Source organism: Urocitellus parryii, chromosome 10 (assembly GCF_045843805.1).
Source record: "Urocitellus parryii isolate mUroPar1 chromosome 10, mUroPar1.hap1, whole genome shotgun sequence".
NCBI classification, from domain to species: domain Eukaryota; kingdom Metazoa; phylum Chordata; class Mammalia; order Rodentia; family Sciuridae; genus Urocitellus; species Urocitellus parryii.
In genome coordinates, this window is record NC_135540.1 from 15,894,053 (window position 1) to 15,918,846 (window position 24,794).

The following is a 24,794-nucleotide window of genomic DNA, read 5'->3' on the forward strand; positions in this document are numbered from 1 at the left end:
AACGTTGGCTCAGCTGTTTCCATGAGGGCCCTTCCCCAGGACAGTATCCAAGTTTGTTTTTTAAAAGCTATGCTCATGATGTCTGAGGAGCTCTGAGGGGACAGTAGGAGTAGCCTGGTGCAGGGGACAAGGCACACTTGGAGTCTGCTGGACCTGGGTTCAAATCCTGGCTCTGCGGCTCCTCCCTGGGTGAGTAGGGTTAGAGTGGGTTTCAATAAGCACTGAAACCACTGAGTGGGATTAGGGACAAGCTTCCGGCTTCTTCCCCTGGAGGTGAGGCCTCTGCCAGCCTGGCAGGGTGCCTGTGCAGGAAGGGAGTTGGAGAATGGCTGCTCTGCAGGGCTCATCCCGCAGGGGGAGCTGCCACACTGCAGCTGGCCACCAGAGAGCCTGAGGGCAAGTTCAGGAAGAACCTCGGGAAGTTCAGGAAGTATCCATGGTCAGCTATGGCTCTGGGAGCTCCAGGCCGGTCTACCATCCGGGTTTCTGTTCCGGTGCAAAGGCTGCTTCCTCAACTCTGTTGACCTTGTAAGGAAGGAAGGTCAGCTTCGCAGGGCCCTAAGGTGATCTTCCCTCACTTCCTGCAGGGTTCTGGGAACCGGGACATCCCTGGGAAAGATGGCAGGGAATACCATCCTGCAGGCAGTTGTCTCTTCTTTCTCTACCTGGCAGCAAAGTAAGAGTCACCGGCTGAGTGTGTGTGTGTGTGTGTGTGTGTGTGTGTGAGGGGGGGGAAGGAGGTGGGCTCAGTTTGGGTTTCTACTTGCCCTTGTCCGTGGCCCTGGGGGCTCAGCAGAGCAGTGGGCTCAGGGCCACCTGCTGCCTCCTCCTTCCCCAGGGTGGGCAGGGAATGGAACATTCCAGAGACTAGTTCTCTGCCTCCTCTGTGGTCACAACCCACAGCCCAGCTCAGGGAGCATTGGAAGGGAGGTCCCCTGCAGAGGGTGGGGCAGATGCATTAAGTACCAGGGTTCCAGAGGCCATGTTGTTTCTGCTTCTAAACCTGGTTGAGATTTCTTGAAACCTGATCTTTTAATGAATGTGTTTTCTTCAATAAACTGCCTATGGCAGGCATGATTATCATGTTAAAAAAAATCTCCTGCAGAAATATGAGCTTTAGAGTAAGTAATTAATTCTAAATATTGAAAGCACCTTCCCACTAGGATTACTCAGGATCCTGGTTGCTTGGTTATATAGAGGGCCGCTTCTCCACGGGAGACGCATTTGCTCAATTCCCGGTATTTTACCTACAAGGCTCAGGGGGCTGGGTCTGAGCACAGTGAGCAAGCCTTCTTACCAAGCATGCGTACTTCTTGATTATTTTCCACGCGTTCATGGGCCAGGAAGCAGGACTGAGTTGTGGGCTGCTCGGATCACACCCACAACCAGAAGGCCATCGGCAACCCAGTTATGGACGAGTCTAGACTCAGTGTTCGCCTCATCAGTCTATTGTGTGAGTGTGATTCCTTAAACCTTCAGATATAAACCTTACGGTCTGGTTCCCAGTCTTCTGTGGAGTAGGGAAGGATGTTGGTTACTGACTGAAGAAATAACCTGGCTCTAAGTAACCTGTCCCCGTTGCAGGAATCAGACGGGTGGAGAAGCAGCAAGCAGCACTTGGAGAGGAGAATGCCCAGCTTGATTTTACCCCAGTGCGCCCAGAGATCAGACTCCACATTTGGAGCGCCCATCACCAGTTTTTCACGACGTGGATAGGTTATCTAGTGTCATGAATTTTCTGGTCTAAATGAGACATAGTTGTGCGTGGAGTTTCAAGTGGGAAGCTTAGAGTGTGATAAGGGCAAGAACTGGCTCCTTTTTCAAGGTTTTTGATGAATCTCTAGCCTTGGGCCAGAGCTTCCACAGGGGACATCAAAGGAAAGTGGTTAGATCCTAGGGGGAGTCATTTAGAATCCAAAAGGTGGGAGTGGACGGGCTAGTCCAGTTCCCTGAAGGAGGCTGACTAGAGAGGGGAGCTAATGACAGGCACTAATTCTCAGGACAGTGTCCTTAGTTTACTTTGCATCAAGGCTTACACAGGCGGTCCCAAGCCACAGGTGCTGTCATCCTGCCACTGCAGAGAGCTTAGGGCAGGGCCACGAAGCCAGGGACTCCCTTATCCCCACAGGCTTCTGTTTGCTCCCTGGAGAAGGGGAACCAGGGGATGAGGGGACTCCGTGGCCAGGGTGGGAAGGGAGGGGGGAGACGGGGAGAATCATGGCTTGTGGTGGACGGGGAATGTTTGATGATTGTGGGGGAAGAGGGGGAGAGAGAACTGTGAGCTGGGACTGAGAATCAGAATTTGCCACTTTTGCGAAAGTCTGGTGTTTATGGAGTCTGGACACCAGGTGACATGCATAGAAGCAATTCTATTTGTTTTTCAATTTTTGGCAGTACTGGGGACTGAACCCAGGGCCTGCCCATGGGAGGCAAGGACTCTAACTATGGAGCTACATCCTCAGCTCTTTTTAAAAATGTTGAGACAGGATCTTGCCAAGTTGCCCAGGCTGGCCTTGAACTTGCATCTTGCCTCAGCCTCCCGAGTAACTGGGATTACAGGCCTGTGCGATTGCACCGGGTATAGCTCAGGTTTTGAGGATGGACAGATAGACCTCTATCTGTCTGGTCCAGCCACTTACCAGCGAGGTGCCCCTGGCCAGGATACTCCACCTTTTGATGTCCCCTTTAGAAGGATAAACAGGACACTGGACAGGAAGTGCCCCCCCCCCATTGGTGCCTGGCCCAGGGTAGTGCTCAGCACGGTGGTTACCATCTTAAGCTCCCTTGCTGCAGAGAGAAGCTGCTGGATAGGGAGGTAGCCCCTGGGGGTGTGTGTAGTGAGCATTGGTGGAGGTCAGATATCTCCATCCACTCTCCCCAGTACACAGGTATCCCCTGGAGAAAACCAGGGAAGAGGAAAGTCAGGCAAAGCAGATAGTGACGATTCTCAAGTGGTTTTAATCAACTCATGAGAAGGGAAATAAAATCAAAGTTTCCAGCACAAAGGTGAAAGCCACCGAAAACATACATTGGAGGAAAGATTCCCTCCTCAACGAATGGTGCTGGGAAAACTGGAAATCCATATGCAGCAAAATGAAATTAAACCCCTGTCTCTCACCCGCACAAAACTCAACTCAAAGTGGATCAAGGACTTAGACATTAGAACAGAGACCCTGTGCCTAACAGAAGAAAAAGCAGGCCCCAGTCTCCACCATGTTGGCTTAGGAACTGACTTCCTTAACACGGATCCTAAAGCACAAGAAGTGAAATCAAGAATCAATCAATGGGATGGAGTCAAGCTTCTTCACAGCAAAGGAAACAGTCAATAATGTGAAGAGAGAGTCTACGGGATGGGAGAAAGTCTATCATACGTGCCCTAGATAGAGCACTCACCTCCAGCATAGATACAGAACTCAAAAAACTTAACGCCAAAGAAACAAATAACCCAAACTCCTAGGACTATGGGCCAGGGAACCGAATGGACACTTCACAGAAGAAATATAATCTATCAATAAATGTATGAAAAAATGTTTGATACTTCTAGCACTTAAAGAAATGCAAATCAAAACTGCTTTGAGATTTCATCTTATTCCATTCAGAATGGTGATTATCAAGAATACCAGCAACAATCGATGTTGGCAAGGATGTGGGGAAAGAGGTGCACTCATACATTGCTGGGGGGTCTGCACATTGGTGCAACCACTCTGGAAAGCAGGATGGAGATTCCTCTGAAAACTTGGAATGGAACCACTATTTGATCCAGTTATCCCACTCCTTGGTTTATACCCAAGGGACTTAAAGTCAGCATACTACGGTGACGCAGCCACATCAATAGCAGCTCAACTGACAATTGCTGAACTATGGAACCCACCTAGGTGCCCTTCAACAGATGAATAGATAAGAAAATGTGGCATATAGACACAATGGAATATTATTCAGCCTTAAAGAAGAGTGAAATTATGGCATTTGCCAGTAAATGGATGGAGCCGGAGAATATTATGCTAAGCAAAATAAGTCAATCCCAAAGAACCAAAGGCTGAATGTTTTCTCTGATATGTAGATGCTAATTCACAATAAGTTGGGAGGCACTATGGAAGAATAGAGGTATTTTGGATAAACAGAGGGGAGTGAAGGGAGGGGAGGGGATATAGAGGTGGGAATGTCGGTAGGATGAATGAATTACTCTATGTGTATGTATGAGTGGTGTAACTCTATATCCTGGACAACCAGAAGAATGAGAAGTTATACTCCATTTATGTAAGACGTGTCAAAATGCATTCTACTGTCCTATATAACTAATTAGAGCAAATAGAAAATTATTTAAGAATAAATGAATAAAGCTGCTGTGAATATTGGTGTAAAGGTCTTTATACAGAAAGACGATTTCATTTCTCTTGGGCAAATACCTCTAAGTGGAATGACTGGTTGTACACTTAAATAAAAAAGTTCCTTGCAAACTGTTTTTCAACATGGTTGTACCATTTCACATCCCCACCAGCAGCGTTTGAGAGTTCTAGTTGCTCCACACGCTTACCTGTCTTTTTAAAGTGGCATTATCTTTTTAATTTTAGATGGTCTCCTAGGTCTAAGTGTTGTCTGACTGTGGTTTGATTTGCATTTCTCTGATATGCACATGCCATAGCTTTAACCCAACATACCCCTTTCTTGCAGACTATTTTGCTCTTCAGGTTGGAAAGATGGGATTAAAGTGCAGGATCATTCCCCCAGCAGTCACTGGGTCACCAAAGTTTGAGAGAATGTTTCGTGCACAGTGAATAATGCACCCCCACCCCTCACGGATCTGTGCCCACCACAGACACACGATTTCTGATGAAGGGAAAGAGTCATGAAGTAGGTCCTGAGTTCATGCTTGCAATAACCAGTTTGATGGTAAAAAACTGCCCTTCACAGCCAAGAGCCTTCTCGTGAACCAGGAAACTTGAAGTGTCTGGTGCAAGGAGTCTACCCAGCTTTATTTCCAATTCAGCAGGGTAGGTTTACCAAAAAGGCTGAGACCATAGAAAGGACTGCTGCGACTCTCAAGCAGGGCAGCTTGGACAAAGAACCCCCTCCAGCCGCATGAGGGTGCAGTTGACCCCAGGTGAATCAACCATTCTGTAATTTTCTCTCTTTATTTCTTTCTTTCTCTCTACTTCAAAACAGAGGCAGATCAGTACACCCTCAGCCCATTTCTCCATGAATTGTTTCCTAAAACCAGGAACATGCAGGAGTGAGAAAGCTTTCTGGATCACATGGGTTCACCATGCTTTTGATCATCTCCTGTTCTTGCTTCTGGAATGTTCTACTATAAGCACCATGGATCTGGTTCCCTTGATATATTTTTTCCCCTAACACTAATTGTTTTAAAAAGCTTTGCCTGTATCACCATTTATATGCTGCTGGGTTCCTTTGTTCATGTTTTGGGTTTTTTCTTTACCCCCACTCCTGAGAGGAAGAGGACTCCATGTTTCTTTCTTGTATAGTCCTCTTCTTCCTTTTTTTGGGGGGGGCAGGGGTACTAGGGATTGAATTCAAGGGCATTAGACCACTAAGCCACATCCCCAGCCCTATTTTGTATTTTATTTAGAGACAGGGTCTTATTGAATTGCTTAAGTTCCTTGCTAAGTTGCTGAGGCTGGCTTTGAACTCGCGGTCCTCCTGCCTCAGCCTCCCAAGCTGCTGGGAATATAGGCATGCGCCACTGTGCCTGGCTCTTTGTCTTTTTTTTTTTTTTTTAATATCAAGATTACACTAATTTCAGATGAGGTAGAAGAATCATCCTGTTCTCTTTTCTTAATATTTTCATTAGATTGGAAGAGTGGGCTCCTTCAAACTTGTGTAAAACTTGGCTTAAACCTATCTGGACCTGATGTTTCTCTTATGCAAAAATCTTGACTTATATTTGCTCTTTAATGATTACTGGATTATGCAAGCTTTTTTACATCCTAAATTCAGTTTTGGCCAGTCATGATCCTTGAGCTGACAACATTGGTCTCTTATTTACTTGTTTCTAGGAGGGTTTTACAGACTTCCCAAGGTTACAAGTGTGGGGTGAATGTCCCTGGTAGTACACGAGGTGATTTCAAGAGGTGGGTAGACTTGGTTTTAAATAATGCTGAACCAAGTGAGAAGCCGTTCCCATCTGTCTTTGAATCCTTGTGGTTGCCCAAGTTCCTTCTGATTGTCTGTTTTTGCCTTTGACTTTCAGTTTTATTCATTAAATGAAGATACTCATTAAATGTTTATGGAGCACCCTCTATGCTGTGGCTCGGTCCATATCAGTGAATGAGTCGGACAGAAGTCCTTGTGCACTTGGGGTTGACCTTATAGCTGAGGAAGCTGGAGAATAAACAATGAACAAATAGTATTATAAGGAAATATGATGTTCAAGGGAGATAGATGCACAGGAAAAGGACAAGGTGTCCTGGGGTGGGTTGTAATTTGAAATGGGTGGTCGACGTGGGCCGCACTGAGAAGGTGGTTCTGAACCAGGGCTTGAAGTGAGGGAGCTGGCTCTGTGAACAGGTAGAGAAGAAGCTCTTGGGCAGGGGGAGATCCAGGGCAAAGACTTTCTGTGAGAACCGGTCAGCAGGGGTCAGCTGGCTAGAGAGGAGGGAGCCCAGCAGGGAGTGGTGGGAGGTGAAGTTGGAATGGTAATGGGCACCCACCACTAGGGTCCTAAAGACCCTTGTAAAGACTGGCTTTTTCTCTGAGTATAATGGAAAGTCACTGTAGGGTTTAAGCACAAGGGAAGCATGATCTAATCTCTTACAAGGATGGCTCTGCTTGCTGAGAGTGGTCTGCACAGAAGCATCAGTAGAAGCAGAGAATTCACTGAAGAGGCTACTGCAATAGTCCAAGCAGGAGACTCTGTGGCTCCAGCCAGAGATACAGCAGATGAAGGGGAATGGTCAGATCCAGATCTATTTTGCCATAATGAAGGCAGAGTGTAAGAAAAGTATAAAAACCGACCCTTGGATTTTTGGCCTAAGCATCCCCAAAATGGGGCTGAATTAACTGAGATGGAGAAAGCTGTAGGAAGAAGGCTGTTTTCAGGAAAATTAGGAAGTAGTGTCTTGACATGCTGTGTCTGTGCTGCAGCCAAGAAGAGGCACCGTATCTACTGAACTATTTGGACTTATTATTATACCCCAAACTGACTAAGTCACCGTGGTTTGCACCTCCAATTAGAGATAGAGAGGAGCTCACTGGGCATACAAAGCTGCGTTTTAGGAGAGATCTGAGCAGGAAATATAAATTCATCTCCATCACGATGATCATTCCAAACCATGGATGAGATCCTGAAGGTAGTGGGTGTAGGGCAAGAAGGAGGAGGACCAGGACCTGAACCCAGAGCTCTCCAGCATCGGGAATTGAGGATGATGCTAGGACCAGCACCCAGAGGCTAAGGAGATCATGGAGGCTCTACTCACATGTTAGGTGACCCTCGATTGGTTAGATGTGCAAATCAACCAACCCAAAGAGCGACCACCAAAGCACTGGAGAGTGAATTGGGAGCCCCACGTCATGACTCGGGCTTAGTGAGTAGTCAGCTTCCCAGAGGTGAGTGGCTGGGAGGCAGCTTGTTTTTATTCTATTTTATTTTGAGACAGGGTCTTGCTAAATTGCTGAGGCTGGCCTCGTGCATTCCTCCTGCCTCGGCCTCCTGAGTGGCCAGAATTACAGGTGTGCTCACCATGCCCAACCTTTTTCCTGGGGAATCCTCAGATGACAGGCCCTCTATGTCATCTTTCTGAGACCATTTTATTTCTCTAGAGAAAACTCTCTAGGCCTTCTTCAGGCGTGAGCGTGGTGGGGAAAGGCTTGGTGCTGCTCACTATGTGGATTCTCGCTGTTTTCTGGACAGAATTTTACCCCACCCTGCACAGTGCCTGGAGTGCCCTAGAAAGTCTCTGGTTCAATTTCTCCCAACAGTGACCCCCCAGCTCCTGGGATGGGGGAGTAGGAGGCAGAGAGCGGAGGTGTGGGGAGCTTGGTGCTTCTTGGCCTTTCAACCCATCTTCTGTTTGAACCTTTGACCTCTAAGGCACTGGTCTCCCATCCCTGAGCCTCTCCGGGATGGGAGCACGGATGCCCCCAGCCTGCCCCGTTCTTTCTCCCCACATTCTGCCCGCTTAGCTACTGTACCCCATGTACTGTCCTTCCTGCAGAAACTTGCTCTAGATGGCTATTTCTATTTTTTAGTATTTTACCAGCACTTGAGAGAGGCTTCAGGAGCGAAAAGAAATAAACTTGAATTTCACCTGCCATGTTCAACAGGGAGTCTCTTCAGTGTGGTCTCCTTGCCCTCAGAACACTATTTCCCCCCTCTTCAGAGGTCCCATAGCTACTAACTAGAATTCAGGAGCCTTTTGTTTTCATGGGATTTGTTACTTACTCTTTCTTGACTTATCTTTCTCCTTTATTTAGGAAAGTGATACTCATTTGCGATGGTGATGTAAAATTCTTTCTTTCCTAATTTAAGTTTTAAAAGAGTCGATTCATGGAAAACTGCTCCATGGTACGTGGAGAGGTGACTGTTTTGACAGGGATGGGTTAATGCTGGAAATTTGGGGGATGCCACACTATTTATAAAAATCATCCCAGGGGGGATTTCAGGTCTCCTCACTTTGTCCCTCATGATCTGAGGACTTCTTCATGGGCAGCACCAGGCTTCCAGCAGGCTAGCTCCCTGGGCCACTTCTTGCTTCTATTTTCATTCCTCCAGTTTCCATACATTTGATTTTCTTTCAAGTTGCTACTCTCGCTATATCTGGACTCCTCTTGTCCTAGAAATAAAGCTGGACACTGTTTCCAAATATTTCTCTTAAGTTGCTATTTATAAAATAAGTATACAAACCCAATTCCTTTGTTAGGAGTGTTTCGTTTGGTTTGATTAATCACAGAGAAACCGGCAGGGTCTGTGTGATAAGAACACCCCTCCCCCACATCAGGGCCATTGCAGACCTAAAGGGCACCTTGGTGGTTGCCCTGGTTTCTCTGTGAGGTTGAATGGGGACAGCTCTACTTGCTTCCCTGGATTTCTTCTTGGATATTCTTCAGCCCTACTCAAGTTCTGGCCTTGGACTCTAAGGTTTAGGATAAATCTGGCCAAATCAGTTTGCATTCATTGCTCGTGACGTCATTTAGACTTTATCTGAGGAGGTCCGGCTGGGGATCCTGGGGTAACCAATTCTTTCTTGGTAACTCCACCTGTCTTCAGATCAGCTCTCTGAGCTCTGCCGCCCCCTGGAGAAGGAATGTACCTTCCATCTGGTTCTTGGGGACCAAAGCATTGATACCTCTAAGCCTCTCCTGAAGGTGTCAGGACTCTGACTTTCACAGCAATGTCACCTTCCCCTAACCTTCTTCTCTGGCTGCATTTGCTACCTCATCAGCAATCACCTCAAGGTGCCCCAGCAACCCCTCAGAGCCTGCTTCCTGTCGGAGGCCACCTGGGGTTGGGGAGTCCTCTGCCAAGCAGAGATGGCCGCTAGGAGTCCAGGTGACAGAGATGACTGTCCTCTAGAGTTCTGCACCCCTTTGCCAAAATACATTTTTATAAATCATGAGAATCATAACTATAGTTTTTCCAAGAAACATTCCTTTGTGCTACTGTTGAACTTAGAAAATTCTATCTTGTCTAATTTAAAACACCTCAATTCCTTTACATGGGAGACTTTTATTAAATCTAAATGGGAGAATCCAGGTAACAAACTGATCTTGTTGCAATTTGAATATGTTTCCTCTGATTGTATCTTCACTGGAAGGAAGCTCCTGACTCACTCTTTCACAAGCTTGTGGCCACTATTAAGTTTCCTTCATCTCTATTTTGAGGCTGGGTAGCACTAATTTTTCTTCTTTTTTTTTTCCCCCCAACCACTTTTAGATATTTCAATTGTTCCCTTCGGACTAAAATTTTTAGGATTATTTATAAACCTGGAGCTTAGAAATATATATAGAATATCATACAGTGGTTTCACTGGGGCAGGGAAAGGTAGAAGAGTCACCTCTGACCTAGGGCTTATGAAGGCACACCTATCTGCTTAATGCTGAATTATTCGGTTTTTGCCCCAGATTAACCTGCCATAGGGCACAAATAAACCCTGCCGTCATGAATCTAGGTACACTAGAAATATTAGCCTCCTCTTCTTCTACTATAGTTTTGTATTTTACCAGTTCACTAACTTTTTACAGTCTTTTCAAATTCTAATCCTAAAATTTTAGAAATTAAAACCAGTAACCTGAATGCACAGCTAAAAACAATGGAGAATAGGAAAGTGTCATGAGCGAGCTGTCATTAACATAGACCATGTTTGTGTCCTTCCACAATATCAGAACTTATTGAATAATACTAAATTCACAAGAGACACCACTTTCCTCAGTGGCAGTTCACTGAATATGGGTGGGCCACCTGGTCGTCATAAGCCAGGCAAACACAGGTACTTTTATTCCAGTCTTAATTTCTAATAGCTGTAACATTCAAGTCACACGCCACATTTTACAATTGTTTTAGTCAGTTTTTTTTTTTTTTTTTTTTTGCTGTGGTTAAAAGATCTGACCAGAACAATTGTAGAGGAGGAAAAGTTTATTTGGTAGCTCACAGTTTTGAAGGTCTCAGTCCACGGGCAGCCAGTTACGTTCATCAGGGGTCAAGGTGAGGCAGAAGGTCAAGGCAAAGAGAAAGAGTGTGGTGGAGGGAAGCAGCTCACATGATGATCAGGAAGCAGAGAGAGACTCCACTCTCCCCAAAGCCACACCTATGGGGACCCACCTCCTTCAGCCACCCCCTCCCTGTCTTCAGCCACCACTCAGTTAAGCCCATTAGGGGATTCATTCACTGAATGGGTGTAGGCTCTCATAACCCAATCATTCCTCCTCTAAGCCTTCTTGCATTGTCTTACACATGAGCTTTTGGGGGACACCTAACATTCAAATCATAACACAACTACACACACACACACACACACACATACATAGGTTGCAGAAAGGCTAAGAAAGGGTTAAGAAGTCCCCATAAGGACTTCAGCAGGTTGAGCTGAGAGCAAAGGAAGAGAGCAGATACAGATGCAAAGAGTCACTGAGGGTGGTCAGAGTATGAGAACCAGCCAAGAATTGGTTCAGGGTGCAGAGCTGTCAGGAACTCAGCTCAGGAACTCATTCTAGGCCAAGGCCTGGACTGCCGCAGTTTCAGTGTCGGTCTGAGGTGTCAGCTTGGAGTGGGACTTCTGTGGTCATCATGGGCAGGAGAAACTGCACTCAGCTAAAGCCTGAGGACAGAGATTCCGACGTTCATCGCTATGGCAATTTTCCTGGGAAAGGCCTGTGATGAGTGACCAGGATGGTCAGAGTCCTACAGTGTCCAGTCTCAGTGTGCCCCTCCTTTTATGGTCTCCAGTGAGGGTTTCTCATCTGGCGAGGTTGATATGCTCCTTGTCCTGACATGATTTGGGGTGTCCATGTGTCCAGCTACTTCTTGATTTAACTTGATAAGTTGGCACATATAAGTTATTTATCAGTGCCTTATGGTCGTGCTGGGCATATGGTGAGGTTGTTTACTTGTACAAATAAGGTATAGAGTCTTTCTACCTTGGCACCTGTACTCAAAATGGAGCAGCTTATGGCAAACTACTGCTTTACAAAATGAAGTAACAGGTTTAGGCACAGCCTGAAAACTGCTGTTTTATACATCACAGAGTAATTTAAAGCAGGGTAAAGCCTGCTCTTCACAGAAAGGTAGTGATATTTTAAATTTTCTGCAACTTCAAGATCATAGAAGTATGGGCCATTAACTTTTGTAGAAAATGCAAAAATGGAGAGAGAGAGAGAGAGAGAGAGAGAGAGAGAGAGAGAGAGAGAGAGAGAGAGAGAGAAACATAATACATCCCTATTTTTCTTGAAAGTATGACCATCTTGCATATGAGCTGAAAGCCCTACACACTAAGTTATTTAAAGGGAATTCCCAAAATGATGAAGTGACTCTGGGTGATGAGTTATGCCAACTCTAGCACCTTCTACAAACACCTAAGTGTACTTGTCATACAAGATCACCGGGGCAAGAGGTACCAGGAATTTAGGGGAGGTGCCGTCTCAGGCTCCTGTGTTCATCCCAAGTCTCCCAGCAGGACTGCAGGTGGGTGGGCGGAGGTCACACGTGCCCACACACAAGTTCCCTGACAAGGAGTCATTTAGACAGTGCCTGGTCCTTATGGAAAGACGGACTCTAGCATGTTCTCTCTCGTCCAGAGTCTCTTCTGAGCACATTAACCTGTGGCTCTGGTCCTCGGATGGTGTCATAATCCAAAGACTTGTGGGGGTCCAAAGTCCTCAACCAGGGCCATCTGTGAACGTCACACATAGCCCTGTGAATGCGTGCAGTGGCGGTTTTATTTTTTTTCAAAGAAGTCCCACTGTGAGCATTGGGATTAGGAACTCTCTAGGGCTGATCAGCTTTCTCCCTTGGAGAATGTTCGTTCTGATTTTCTGCATGAGGCTATTGCAAGTGAAGTTTCATGTTGTGTGTTCGCTGGAGATTTGTCAAGTAGAAAAAAATATTCAGAAATGCTCTAGGCCAGGGTTTTCCCTCACACCAAAGGAAGACACTAAATAATCTACGAAGGGAGTGAGGAAAACATTGGAGCTTCTATTTATTCTTAAAATCTCATCCTTCAGTTCTATGGTGTGTTTTATAATATACGTAATATTCCTTTCCAGCCATATGCCCCAGATTCTTAGTGGTTTAACACAATGGGTGTTAATGTCTGGCTCATGTCTGGCTCTCCATGGGAGTCCCCGGTGACCTACCTGGTCACAGAGGCCCCGCTTACTCCAATCTTTGTACCCATCCAGGTCCTCAGGGTCTTCTTGGTTCAGTCAGTGGGTGCAGAAAGGTAGCTTAGCATGACAGCTGCTTAACTGTTTGGCCTGGAAGTGACATATTTAATCCCCTCACTTCCCATTGGCATGCAACCCACATGGGCTTCATAGCTACGGTTTCCCCTGTCTTTGTTGTCAGCTGGCCCCTCTGTGACATAGGACATGTATGTATTTTTATGTGGCTGGGCAGCTGTGTTGGCTATGCAAAAAGTTTGGAAACTCGTGTTTTAGAAATTGCCAGATCTGGAACAGCCAGGCCATGCTTTGATTTCTTTCCCCCTCCCCAAGTGATACAAAGTTTGTAGTTTACTTCATCACTAAGACTAGGCCCAAATGGCAAATTCTGCCTAGTCTGGGACATCCTCACTGCTCCCAGGTCTTGAACCCAGGCAGAATCTGTAGTAGCCACATGTCCCAAGCCCCCAGGGTACAGGAACCTTGGACAGAAGTGTTTCAGCAACTCTAACGGCTCAGTCCTGTCTCTACCTGACTGTCCCTTGGGGGTAACCAACACTTCCCAGTTTTTCTGAGACTTTCCCAGTTTTTGTGCTTAAAGCTTCATGTCCCAAAAAACTTCTCAGTCCCAGACCAACCTGGAAAATTTACCTGAGATGGTTTTGAAGCTTGAAGTTCCACATTCTGGAAATGTCCCTAGTCCAGGCAAACCAGGACGGTTGCTCCCTGTGGATTGCAGGCTGTGTCCTGCTCTGAGTTGCTCCTGGGTGTGTAGAGCTACGGTTTTCAGCCTGTGCCTAACTCTGAGTTACTCCACTTTATAAAGCAGTAGGTTGCCATGACTTACTCCATTTGGGGCACAAGTGCCAATGTAGAATTAATCCACACCTTGTTTGGGCAAGTCAACAACCACCATCTGTTCAGCACATCCACCACGCACAAACTGGAAATAACTTATTTGTGCCAGTTTATCAAATGGGGAACATTTAGACCAGTGGGCAATTCAAATCAAACCAGAAACTTCAGATACAAGGAAGTCATCCATCTCAATGGACATACTCTCCCCTCCTAAGACCTACAAAAGAAGGAGCCCCTCAAGAGTGGACACAGAAGGCTGGGGCTGGAGCTCAGTGGCAGAGCACTAGCCTCTCAAGTAATATTCCTTTCCATAAAAATAAACAAATAAAATAAAGACATGATGCCCATATATAACTACAAAAAATTTAAAAAAAAAAAAGAATGGACACAGAGTCCCTCTTTCCTCCTCACCTTGTCCCTTGTCATGAGCCTTGCCCAGGAAAGTCACCACAGTGATGAATTTTCGACTTTCTGACCCTGGATTCAGCTCAGTGTGGTTTCTTCTGCCCGGAAGAATAACACGAGGCCCTCCTCAAATTGATGCTTCCAGTGACACTCTGGAACTTCTGTCTGTCCATCCAGACCCTTACTTTAATAATTCTGCAGAACTAGTTCCTTCAAACCCTTATCTGATCACCTCCAGAGATTCTTTGCTTTCCTAGTTGCTCTCCACCTGTGGCTTCCTGAACCCTTTCTGTTGCTGTGTGTCTCACTGTGTGACGCAGGATATGTGACTTGAGTGCTATTGATATTGAAATTAAGATTGGAGAGGAATAAAAGAATTTGTGATCACCTCAGGCAGGACACCAAATGAACCATGAGTTTTTTTGGTGAATTAAAGCCAATGAAAGTAATTCAGCTTATGAATATATTGTCATTCCATAAATTCTGACATGTGGAAAGACACTAACGTGTTTGGTCTATGTTAATGGCCTCACTCACTTGTGACACTCCCCGACTGTCCTTCTAGCAAAGCTTCATTCTGATATTGTCCCCTGCAAAGACTCTGAGGCCCCTGATGTTGTGACAAAAGATAACTTCCTCCTAATCTTTCCATGGGGACTTTAATTTCAGAAGAACACAGGAGGCTGTGACCAGAGAATGAGCAGATACAGCCTGTTTCCCTCAGTGTGGACGTAGAGGACTGTCCATCGATGGTCAGAATCAGCTGTACTCTCTGTTCCCACATGAAGGGCAACTGATGTGTGGATGCTGCAGGCTGCTTGCTGTCCCCAATGGGGAAGTTTTCTGGGCTCCCTGTGACATGAACATGGGATACGTCTGCCTTCATAACCAGAAGGAGGCTGCAGATGATTCCATATTGATTTTCATGTTCATGAAACTGTAATTAGTGGCTGATGGGACTGTTGAGGACTTGTCAGGATTTCATCCCTTGAGTTGAAATATGTCTGCTGACAGCTGACGGAGGTGGAGTTATCATGGGGGCACACAGGGCACACAGGGCCACATCAAGCAGGGCTTGGACTCAGAAGAAGAGCTGGTGACAGAAGATGCGATGACATGGGGGAGGGCTGGGGGAGGTGACGATGAGCAGGTGGAAGGGGATCCTGGTGTTCTCTGCAGGTGGGCAGCAGAGAGGATTGTCAGCTAATAGCAGGACCCCTGACAGGTGGGCAGAGAGTATTTTCAATCTCCGAAAGATGACAGCAAGAAAAGGCTAGAGCCGCATCTCACAGGGACTAGGGCTTGAGGCAGGTCATCCCCAGAGGGGCCTCCGGGCAAGTACAGCGAGCTCAGCTGGGCCGTGAGGTCAGGGCGAGTCCAGCAGTGGAAACTCCTTGTAGGGAACAAAGGGACCCACTTCTTGGCAGAGGAAGATGCAGAGATATGGTGCCAACCTGCCCCAGGACCCCAGGTTTTGCCCTCTGTGAGCACAAATGGAGTTACAATGCTTTTGAAGGTACTTAAAAATATCAATTTTCAATTAAAATATGTTGTGGAAAAACTTAGTCCTTTTGGGATAACTGAGGGTACATTATGGACTGTAATAAATAATGGGGCAATTAATAGGATCCAAAAAGGATCCTATAAAATCCCTATGAGGGTGGAAGGGTTAGAGCCTTCCTTTGCTGGCCCTCTCTTTCTCCTCACGGAGAACAGTTCAATGGAGTTAGTCAAGGAAAAGGAAATGGCGGGAAGCTGCGAGCCCAGGTATTTTTTAGGTAGCAGCAGTTATTCCGAGTACACAAATTTATCAAGTATCTTCACTTAACCTGTTATAACCACTTACAAACTTAAGAGGACATTAATTAAAAAAAAGACAATCATCGTCAAAAAGAGAAAATCATGCCAAATAGGAGAATCAGCAGAAAGAAGATTCTCGGTGGCTTCTTTGAGTACTAGAAAGTCGGACTTCTGGTTCCTGGGAGTATTAGGCTCTGAAGGAAACCTCCCTTGGGTCATTAGTAGCCTTTTGGGCTTTACAAACAATAAGAAAAGGAAGAAGAGAGCATTTTTGCCTTTACACGACTCATTTTCGATTTTCCAGGGAATTGACAATCACTGCTGTATGGGCCCTTAGAGAGCCACAGGTGGACCTTGCTCTTGTTTTTTTTTTTTTTTTTTCCTGGGGGGTTTAAAATTTCCCCTTGTGCTTCAGGATTCTGCATCAGCCATGGCCTCACTTATACCAGCCTTGAGTTTGTTAATTATGCGTTTTTCTCGCCCAGCGTTAAGAGATGGTTGAAAGATGTGGGGGAGCTTTGTCCCATGTGTTGAGACCTCATCTGGGGAGGTTGAGCTGACCTGTCCACGTTTTCTGTGGAATTATGGACAAGGAAGAATTACAGACAATGTGCTTTGTAATTGTGTTCCCTCCCTCCCTCCCTCCCTCCTTCCTTCCTTCCTTCCTTCCTTCCTTCCTTCCTTCCTTCCTTCCTTCCTTCCTTCCTTCCTTCCTTCCTTCCTTCCTTCCTTCCCTCTGTTCCTTCTTTCCTTCCATTAAGAAATAAAAAAGACAGCTCATGGTGACGGGAGCGTCAACTATTTCTGGGTCAATTACTCATCACCTTGAGGATCGAGCCGTGAGGCTTGTTTAAGGAGGGATGTGGGGTCAGTTGTGAATAGTCCTGTGACTGACTGTGACTCTTCCACCAGAATCTACGTGGCCCCCTCTACCTGTTACCATGAAGAGCTTCCTGCTTGTGGTGGGTCGGCCAAGAGCTCAGCCAACCTAACCCAGATCCCTGGGGGGCGGAGCTCAGGGAGGAGGATGAAGAGGAGTCATCTTTTTTTCTCTTTGTTAGGTTCAGAGGAATTATTACTATGCCCACTTACTTAAAATAGCAGCACATTTTCCATCTGAGTCTTCTGTGAATAAGGAAGGTTTGAGCAGACATTAAGACAGAGTTTTGGAATCTAGAGATGGACACTCTCTACTTTTAATTCTCTGCAATGCCATCAGTCAGCCTGGGCTCTCCTTAGTTTCTTCCTTCATAAATGGAAATTAGATATGTTTACTTCAGGAAGTTTTAGGAGAATAATAATCATAATAATAATTATTATTTTTGCGATTGGGGATTGAGCCCAGGGGTGTATTGTCAGCTTACGGAGGTGGAGTTATCATGGGACGCACAGAGCGCACAGGGCCACTGAGCTACATCTCCAGCCCTTTTTAATTTTTATTTGGACGCAGTGTCTCCCTAAGTTTGCTGAGGCAAGCCTTGAACTTGTCATCTTCCTGCCTTAGCCTCCTGAGTTGCTGGATTACAGATGGGCATCATTGTGCCCAGCCAGGGGAATTACTTGAAGACCATCTTTTAGTGTTCCAAGTCACTAGGTGGAAGGTAATGGATGTGAAGGAATTTTCGAGAAGAAATTTGTTTAATCTGAATTAAGTAATCTTTGGGATTTAGCTGAGATACAGAATGGTCTTTAGGCTCAGCAGAACTATCATGTTGAAAAGAGCCATAACTCATATCTCTTAGTGGCAGCTTCTGTGTAGGAGAATGATTTGGGCCCTTCTTGAGGTTTACCCATGTTTGAGGCCCACCTTGGAAGATTCATTTTAAACGGAAGGATCATTTAAGTTCTTTCTGCATTTATATTACTTTGTTAGGATAGACTGGATTTTTACCTACAACGAAGAATCAATACATAATTGCACGTTTTCCCACACATCAACCCCTGTTTTTATTTTTTCCCTGCAGGCAAGACTGTGTGGAGCTTTCTCCTGTGTTCTTGATTACATTGTGGATGGCGGGATGGTACTTCAATGAAGGTACTCATGAAATTCAAGTCAACTCTGTTCTAGTGAATATGGTGCTTAAAAATAATTAAAGAGCAGATAGTCAACCATATAGTTATTGATCCTGAAAATGATTTTAAGCAAAATAAGCCATGTCTGCATAAATCTGTGTGGTCGATTTGCCAACTTTGACCCTTGTGATTTAATTCAATGATTAAAAAAATGTTGGAACAAACTATATGCTGGGCACTAGAGGATGAAAAGAACATGAGCTTTGTCTTCAAATCCAAGAATTTAATTAGAATTAATTTATTAGAATTAAATAGTCACCTGAATAATTATAGTTAATATTTATGGAACACTTACTATGCTAGGCATTATTATTATTTTTTAAAAAAAATATCTGTATTTATTTATTTATTTTTAATGTGGCGCTGAGGATGGAACCCAGCACCTCACAAGTGCAAGGCAAGTGCTCTACCGCTGAGCTAGAACTCCAGCCCCCGCTAGGTATTATTTTCAAGTGTTAAGTCTCATGTATAAGATTTATAGGATTTACAACCTACACATGATATAGAGTCTATAACTAATTTCTACTTTACAGATGAGGAAACTGAGGAACAGAGAGGCTAGGTAATTTGTCTAACTAGACTTTTACCCAATAGAGGGAAAATAGCCCTAGGAGGGGGTGTTGACATTTATTTGTCCTACAAACCTATGTACCTTTTTAGGAGGATCCCCCCAAAATAGTGCTACTGCTTATAGATAGCAGTTCTACAAACATCCCCTGTTCTTTGACTCGGGGATCCCTGATGAGTTCCGGGCTTTATCCAATCTGCCAATCCACTCAGTAGGGAGTCTGACCGGCATGGGCCACCTTGGTTGGAGAAATTCAATCCCTTTGATTTCTGGTGACTTTTATGGCCTCATTTATATCTGCACTTGATGACTAAGAATGAAACCCAAATCCAGCTGCTTCCAGAGGAAACCCCATCCATCTCTCTCTTGTAATTTTTACTGTCAACTAAGGAATTTCAGATCAAATGACCTTTAGAGACAGGCTCTTTAACTTTATTCCCACTCATGCTTTTGTCCCTTAACGACATGAATGGAAGTGGCTGTTTCCCTCACATGAGGGCATATTAATCACTAATAAGAAAAGTGCCTTTTGATGATGGGATTCTGTCTCGGCCATTTGACTCTTGGCGTGTCCCTGTGATGGGCAGAATGAGGCCCACGGCATGGCAGGAAAGGGCTTCTTGGGTATCTTATGATTTTCTTTTCGTTCTTTTTCTTCCAAAGTCAGCTGCCCATTAGCTGCTCCTGGTCATTTTCTTTGGCTTTATGGGAGTCATTCACTAGTTAGGGGTAGAACCCTTCAAGTTCCTCAGATACCAGGCGTTTCTGTCACCAGCCCTTGGCTGGGTCCCCTCTTCTCATCCTTCAGCATCCGCAGACCAGCGCTCTCCCCTCAGGGCCCTTTCTGAAGGTGGCCTCCTCTAGCTCTGTCCTTCCCTTTCAGTTTCTTCACAGCTGTTTCAAGTCTGGGATTTTCTCCTCCATTCTTTTGTTTGCTGTCTGACTTTGCTGATAGAATACAAACCCTCTAGGGGCTGGGGTCGTGGCTCAGCAGTAAAGCGCTCACTTAGCATGTACGAGGCCCTGGGTTCGATCCTCAGCAGCACATAAAAATAAATAAATAAAATAAACGTATTGTGTCCAACTACAACCAAAAAATAAATATTAAAAAAAGTCTTCTAAAGGCAGGGAGCTGCTTACCCAGTCCTTAGAATAACACTTGGAATACAGTAGAAATAAAAAAAAAATCTTTATGAGCAAGTAAAAGTAGCAAACCTAATTCTATCCAGCATATCACAGTCCCACACATGGACGTTGATGAGAGGGCTCTGGTGGCTTGCATCTGGGAGGGGCCTTCACAGGGAGGACGCAGATATTTGCATCCATCAGGATAGCCAGATATCATATTTAAAATTCCTCCTCCTCCTCCCCCCCTCCTCCTTCTTTTGAGCTAAAATTCACATGTAGCAAAATTCACAGATCTTGAGTGTTTGATGAGTTTTGACAGATGCACGAGTCTCTGTGAGCCTAACCCCTGTCGAGGGACAGAACATGGAGGTTTGCTGCTGGTGCTCCCAGCCCTGCCTGTTTTCCCTCCCTTCCGGATGCAAACACTGTTCTGACTTTTTCATCCTTTGGTTTTGCACACACCAAACCTTCATGTAGCTGGGATTGTGTAGCATGTACCTTGTAATGCTCTACTCCCACAGCAGAATGTTCTTGAGGTCGCCGTGCTGTTGTGAGTAGCAGTGTCTTTTCCCTGCTGACTAACTGTCCACTAGGTGCCTCTACCACAGCTGGTTATCGATTATTTTGGCTAATTGCAAATAAAGCTGCCATGAACATTTTTGTACAAATCTTTATGGGCACATGCTTTCATTTCTCTTGGGTAAATACATAGGAATGGAATTACTGGGTCAATAATATGTCTAGTTTTTTTAAGAAACTACCAGAACTTTTCCCAAAAGGGCTATAGTATTTTGCATTCCTAACAAAACTGTATGAGAATACCAGTTGCTCCCACACCCTCACCTCTTTGTATTGTTCTTTTAAAATTTTCACCATTCTGGTGGGTGCAGAATCTTTGTGACCAAGTGTTTTAGTCGTCTTTTGCACTGCTGTAACTAAAAGACCTGACCAGATCAATTGTAAAGGAGAAAGAATTTATTTGGGTGCTCATGGTTTCAGAGGTCTCAATCCACAGATAGCCGGCTCCATTCTTTGCAGCTCGAGGTGGAAGAGGGTAGTGGAGGGAAGCAGCTCAGATGATGATCAGGAAGCATAGAGAGAGGTCTCCACTTGCCAGATATAAATATATACCTCAAAGCCACACCCCAAATCCCACCTCCTCCAGCCACTTCAGTTACCACTCAGTTAATCTCTATCAGGGGACTAATTCACTGATTGGGTTAAGACTCTCACAACCCAATCATTTCTCCTCTGAACCTTCTTGCATTGTCTCGAATGTGAGCTTTTGGGGGATACCTCACATCCAAATCAGAACACCAAGTAACATAATAAATTTAGTTTTGCCCACTCCATAACTTCATGTAGCTGGAATTGTACACTTGTCAAAACTCATAGAGCTATGTGGTATGTCATTGAAGTTTTTTTGGTACAAAGGATTGAACCCAGGGGTGCTTAACCACTGAACCACATCCCAGTTCCTTTTTAATTTTGATTTTGAGACCAAGTCTCACTAAGTCACATGGAGTCTCACTAAGTTGTTGAGGTTGGCCTAGAACTTGTGATCCTTCTGCCTCAGCCTCCCATATTGCTGGGATTACAGGTGTGCACCACCATGCCTGGCCCTTGTTGTAGTTTTAAGGGGCAGTCTCCTACTGTCGAATATTGGTAAAACATTTTCATGTGATTATTGGCATTTTGGTTTATCTTCCTATGAACTGTCTATTCAAATATTTTGACCATTTAAAAAGTTGTTTTTTTCTAATATTTTGTTTTTTAGTTGCAGATGGACACAATACCTTAATTTTATTTTTATGTGGTGCTGAGGATCAAACCCAGTGCCCCACACATGCTAGGCAAGCGCTCTACCGCTATAGCCACAACCCCAGCCCCAAAGTTGTTTTTCTTTTATTATTGAATTGTATATTTTTTTCAGATACACATTTTGTAAATATTTTCTCTGTCTCCATATCTTATTTTAAAAAACTGCTGCAGTGTTCCTTCTTTTTTCTCTTTCACAGTTTTTGCCGCTATTTTGGGACTGGTGTACATATATGGCCGTCACAAGTACTTCTGGGGATATTCAGAAGCTACTGAAAGAAGGTAAGGAAAACTCAATCATGTTGTATTTATGCAAGATGCAGAAGAGAAGCCTGAGTTTGTTTCCTGATCCCAAGAGCTATCAAGAGCACCAGAGTCATCCATGTGGCCCGAGGCCAGGTCTTGCCAGTCCACACAGAGGCATAACATGGGGAGATGCAGGCCTGAAGCTGCTGTGCATGCAGACTTTCCCAGTCCTGTGACAGTTCTGTATCCTTTCTGTAAAATGCAGGGAGATCATCTTGTCCAGTCTCCATAACCCTTTGAGTGATCAAAGGAGTGAACTGACCTCTGTGGCTGGGCATCTCCTTTGGTTTATGTGACAAAGCAAAAATTTCAAATGGCAAAAACACAAGTGTTCTGGGCAGCGTTGACCACGTGCCAAGGCTCCCAGCTTCCTCAGAGTGGCCCAGGTGGTCACTCCTTTCCCTGTCCCCCCTGCAGGATGAGTGGTTTGGAGCTGAGTCTGAGGACGTTGTCTCTGTTGACTGTGCTCAGCGGCCTGGGGATTGCAAACTGCTGGACTTCCATATCACCTCTAGCTTCTTCTCTTCCCTTTCATTCCTACAAAAGCTGCCTCCACATGGTGTCATTTGTTAAATAAATAAAAAGAAAAGTCTTCATTTTGTTTTTCTTGGAGTGGCTTTGTGGAAACACATCCTTTAGAGAATACATTTCCTGTTTATTTCAGGGTGGAATTTTCTGGGTGGGTCTCTCCATGTCCTCAGTGGACATGTATCAAGCTCTAGTTTTGGAAGTGCAGGTTGAAGTCACGATTGTTTTTGTGGGGACACAGCAGCCTGACCTGTGGGCTGGGCTTTCTGTGGATCGCTGACATAGCCTGCCTCTGAGACAGCCTCTGTCTTGATGGAAAGTTCCCGACAAATATTGCTAAGGCAACCGAGCCTCCTGCTCTGGTGGCTTGGAAGCATGGGGTGGCTGTAAGGGGAGAAGACAGGCAAACACAGAGTAGCTACAGAAGAGAGCCAGCAACTAACAGCGCAGGTCACACCGACTATGAAAATGTACTTTATAAAGAACAAGGAAAAAGAAAAAAGGTATCATCTTAAGGAACCACCGAGGAATTGGATGCTAACTATTCTTGGCCCTGGGTAGAGGAAACAGGGTCCTATCACCAGCTGTAGAACCTGGATTGGGTTCTGCTACACATCTGGTCTTTAGGGTGTGACAAAGCATGTCAGCAGAACCCGGTGGCTACCCTGAGCCTGAGCGGCTGGCACTGGCACCACGCAGGTGGAGTTTCCTCTTTTATAAAATGGGAACGTTTCTACCTCATAGCCCACAAAGACCTTGGGAAAGTGTCATAAAACATTTTAACATTAGGAGAAGAGCCCTCCGCCAGTTTTTCCAGAAGAACTGGCATCTAAATACTAGTTTCCAGATCAGTAGGGCAGGAAGTCATAGCAAGCTCCCAGCCCCAAATAGCAGTTTGAATATCCAGACACACGCAGTGCAGGTCTGCAGTGGGGCCCTGGGGTATGAGCCCTGCCTCCCCACTCCTTGCCTGCTTGGTTTTGGATGAGCAGTGAAGACTCCAGGGCCAGGCCACCCTGTCCTGTCCTGTCACTTGCTGGCCATGCTACTCCAGCAATTCATAGCTTTCTATCAGTTATGATGGTGGCTTGAATTGGGACATTTTTTTTTTAATACTTGGAAGACAATGAAGGAAGAGAGGGCACAGATTCTTGACTCGATAGCATCATTACTGCATGATCATGTCCTTTACAAGTGGGAATAAAAAATACCTTCCATATCTTATACTGTAGTATGTTTAAGGAAGTCCTATTTTTCACTTAAATTCCTTTTGGGCAGTGTAAACCATGCACAGATGTATACACACACACACTCACACATGCACGCATACACACACACACACACACACTTTTGGATAAATGACATGTGGAAATAGTGAGTGTACTTTGCGTCTTAGAGTTTGTTTCCTTCATTCTAATTCCATGGTCACCAAGCCACCTCTTGACTATTTTAACTCCTATTAGATTTGGCTACATGGAGCAGATGTACTGGCCAAAGAGAGAGTTTCTAATTGACTTGACAGTTGTACATACATTTTTTAGTATATTAGAATTTGGTCAAAATTTTATTTAGAAATCAGATTCACTACCTAAAAAGAGTCAATGTCACAATGAGAGAGTTTCTATGAATCGAGTCTTAAGAGGCATCAAAACCAAAAAGATAGTGTGAGTTGCTTGAGCAAACATCCTGTTAGAGAGAATCAGCTATGAAAGACCCATGTGAGGCCCTGGGACAATGTGAATGTGGAGAAGGGGATTATCAGGCAATTCACGTGACTCGCATTAGGTGTAACAATGGGGTTGCTGGTAGGGACAAGAACACCTTTGTTTTGGGTCCATTTCTGAGGATGACTTTGTTCTGTGGTCTATTTTTTCCACTCTCCCCAAACAGTTTTGAATATATTGTTTCACTATGCTTTTTAAAGTTTGATGGGAGACTTAGGACAGGTCTTCTAGAAATGGAGAAATGGATTCACATGCATATAACTTATTAATAAATGGCTTGCAGAAGGGGAAAGGAAAGGGAGTGGGGAGAAAGGACTGAGCAGAGGAAGAAACCAAGCAAGCGGGCAGCCGAGTCCCCGCCTCTGCTGACCCTGCAGGGAGCTCTGGAGCACACCTAGTGTCTCAGAGTGTGTCCAGCATGTTAACTCCTTTCCTATCCTGAACAGTGAGGCACTGGATAAAGTCACTGGAGGGGCACAAACTTGTAAGCATTTTCAATTCTGGGGGTGGGTGCAGGCAAAGCCAGGCTGGGCTGTGGCTTTGAGAGATGTTATGTGGGCTGTAGAAATAAAAACTCGAGGAGGGGGGAATGTTACTGATAGTGTCCACGGTAGTGGAGTGAGACCCCTATATTACTCCCCGCTAACATATTGATTAATTTTGTGTTCATGCAGTACCGAGATTGAGCCCAGAGGTGCTCTTCTACTGAGCTACATCCGCAGACCTTTTTATTTTTTGAGACGGGATCTTGCTAA

The 24,794-nt window shown here is 45.1% G+C and overlaps 1 protein-coding gene across 1 annotated transcript; it reads left to right on the forward strand.

Annotated features, from left to right (window-relative positions):
- The first annotated feature begins 618 nt into the window (after window positions 1-618).
- On the forward strand, window positions 619-24,725 carry Mgst2 (microsomal glutathione S-transferase 2). The gene is made up of 6 exons (XM_026386169.2): window positions 619-676; window positions 4,672-4,771; window positions 17,859-17,929; window positions 21,682-21,763; window positions 22,205-22,271; window positions 24,714-24,725. Exons 1-6 carry the CDS (start codon window positions 619-621, stop codon window positions 24,723-24,725), a joined length of 390 nt encoding a protein of 129 aa, XP_026241954.2.
- Window positions 24,726-24,794: the final 69 nt, after the last annotated feature.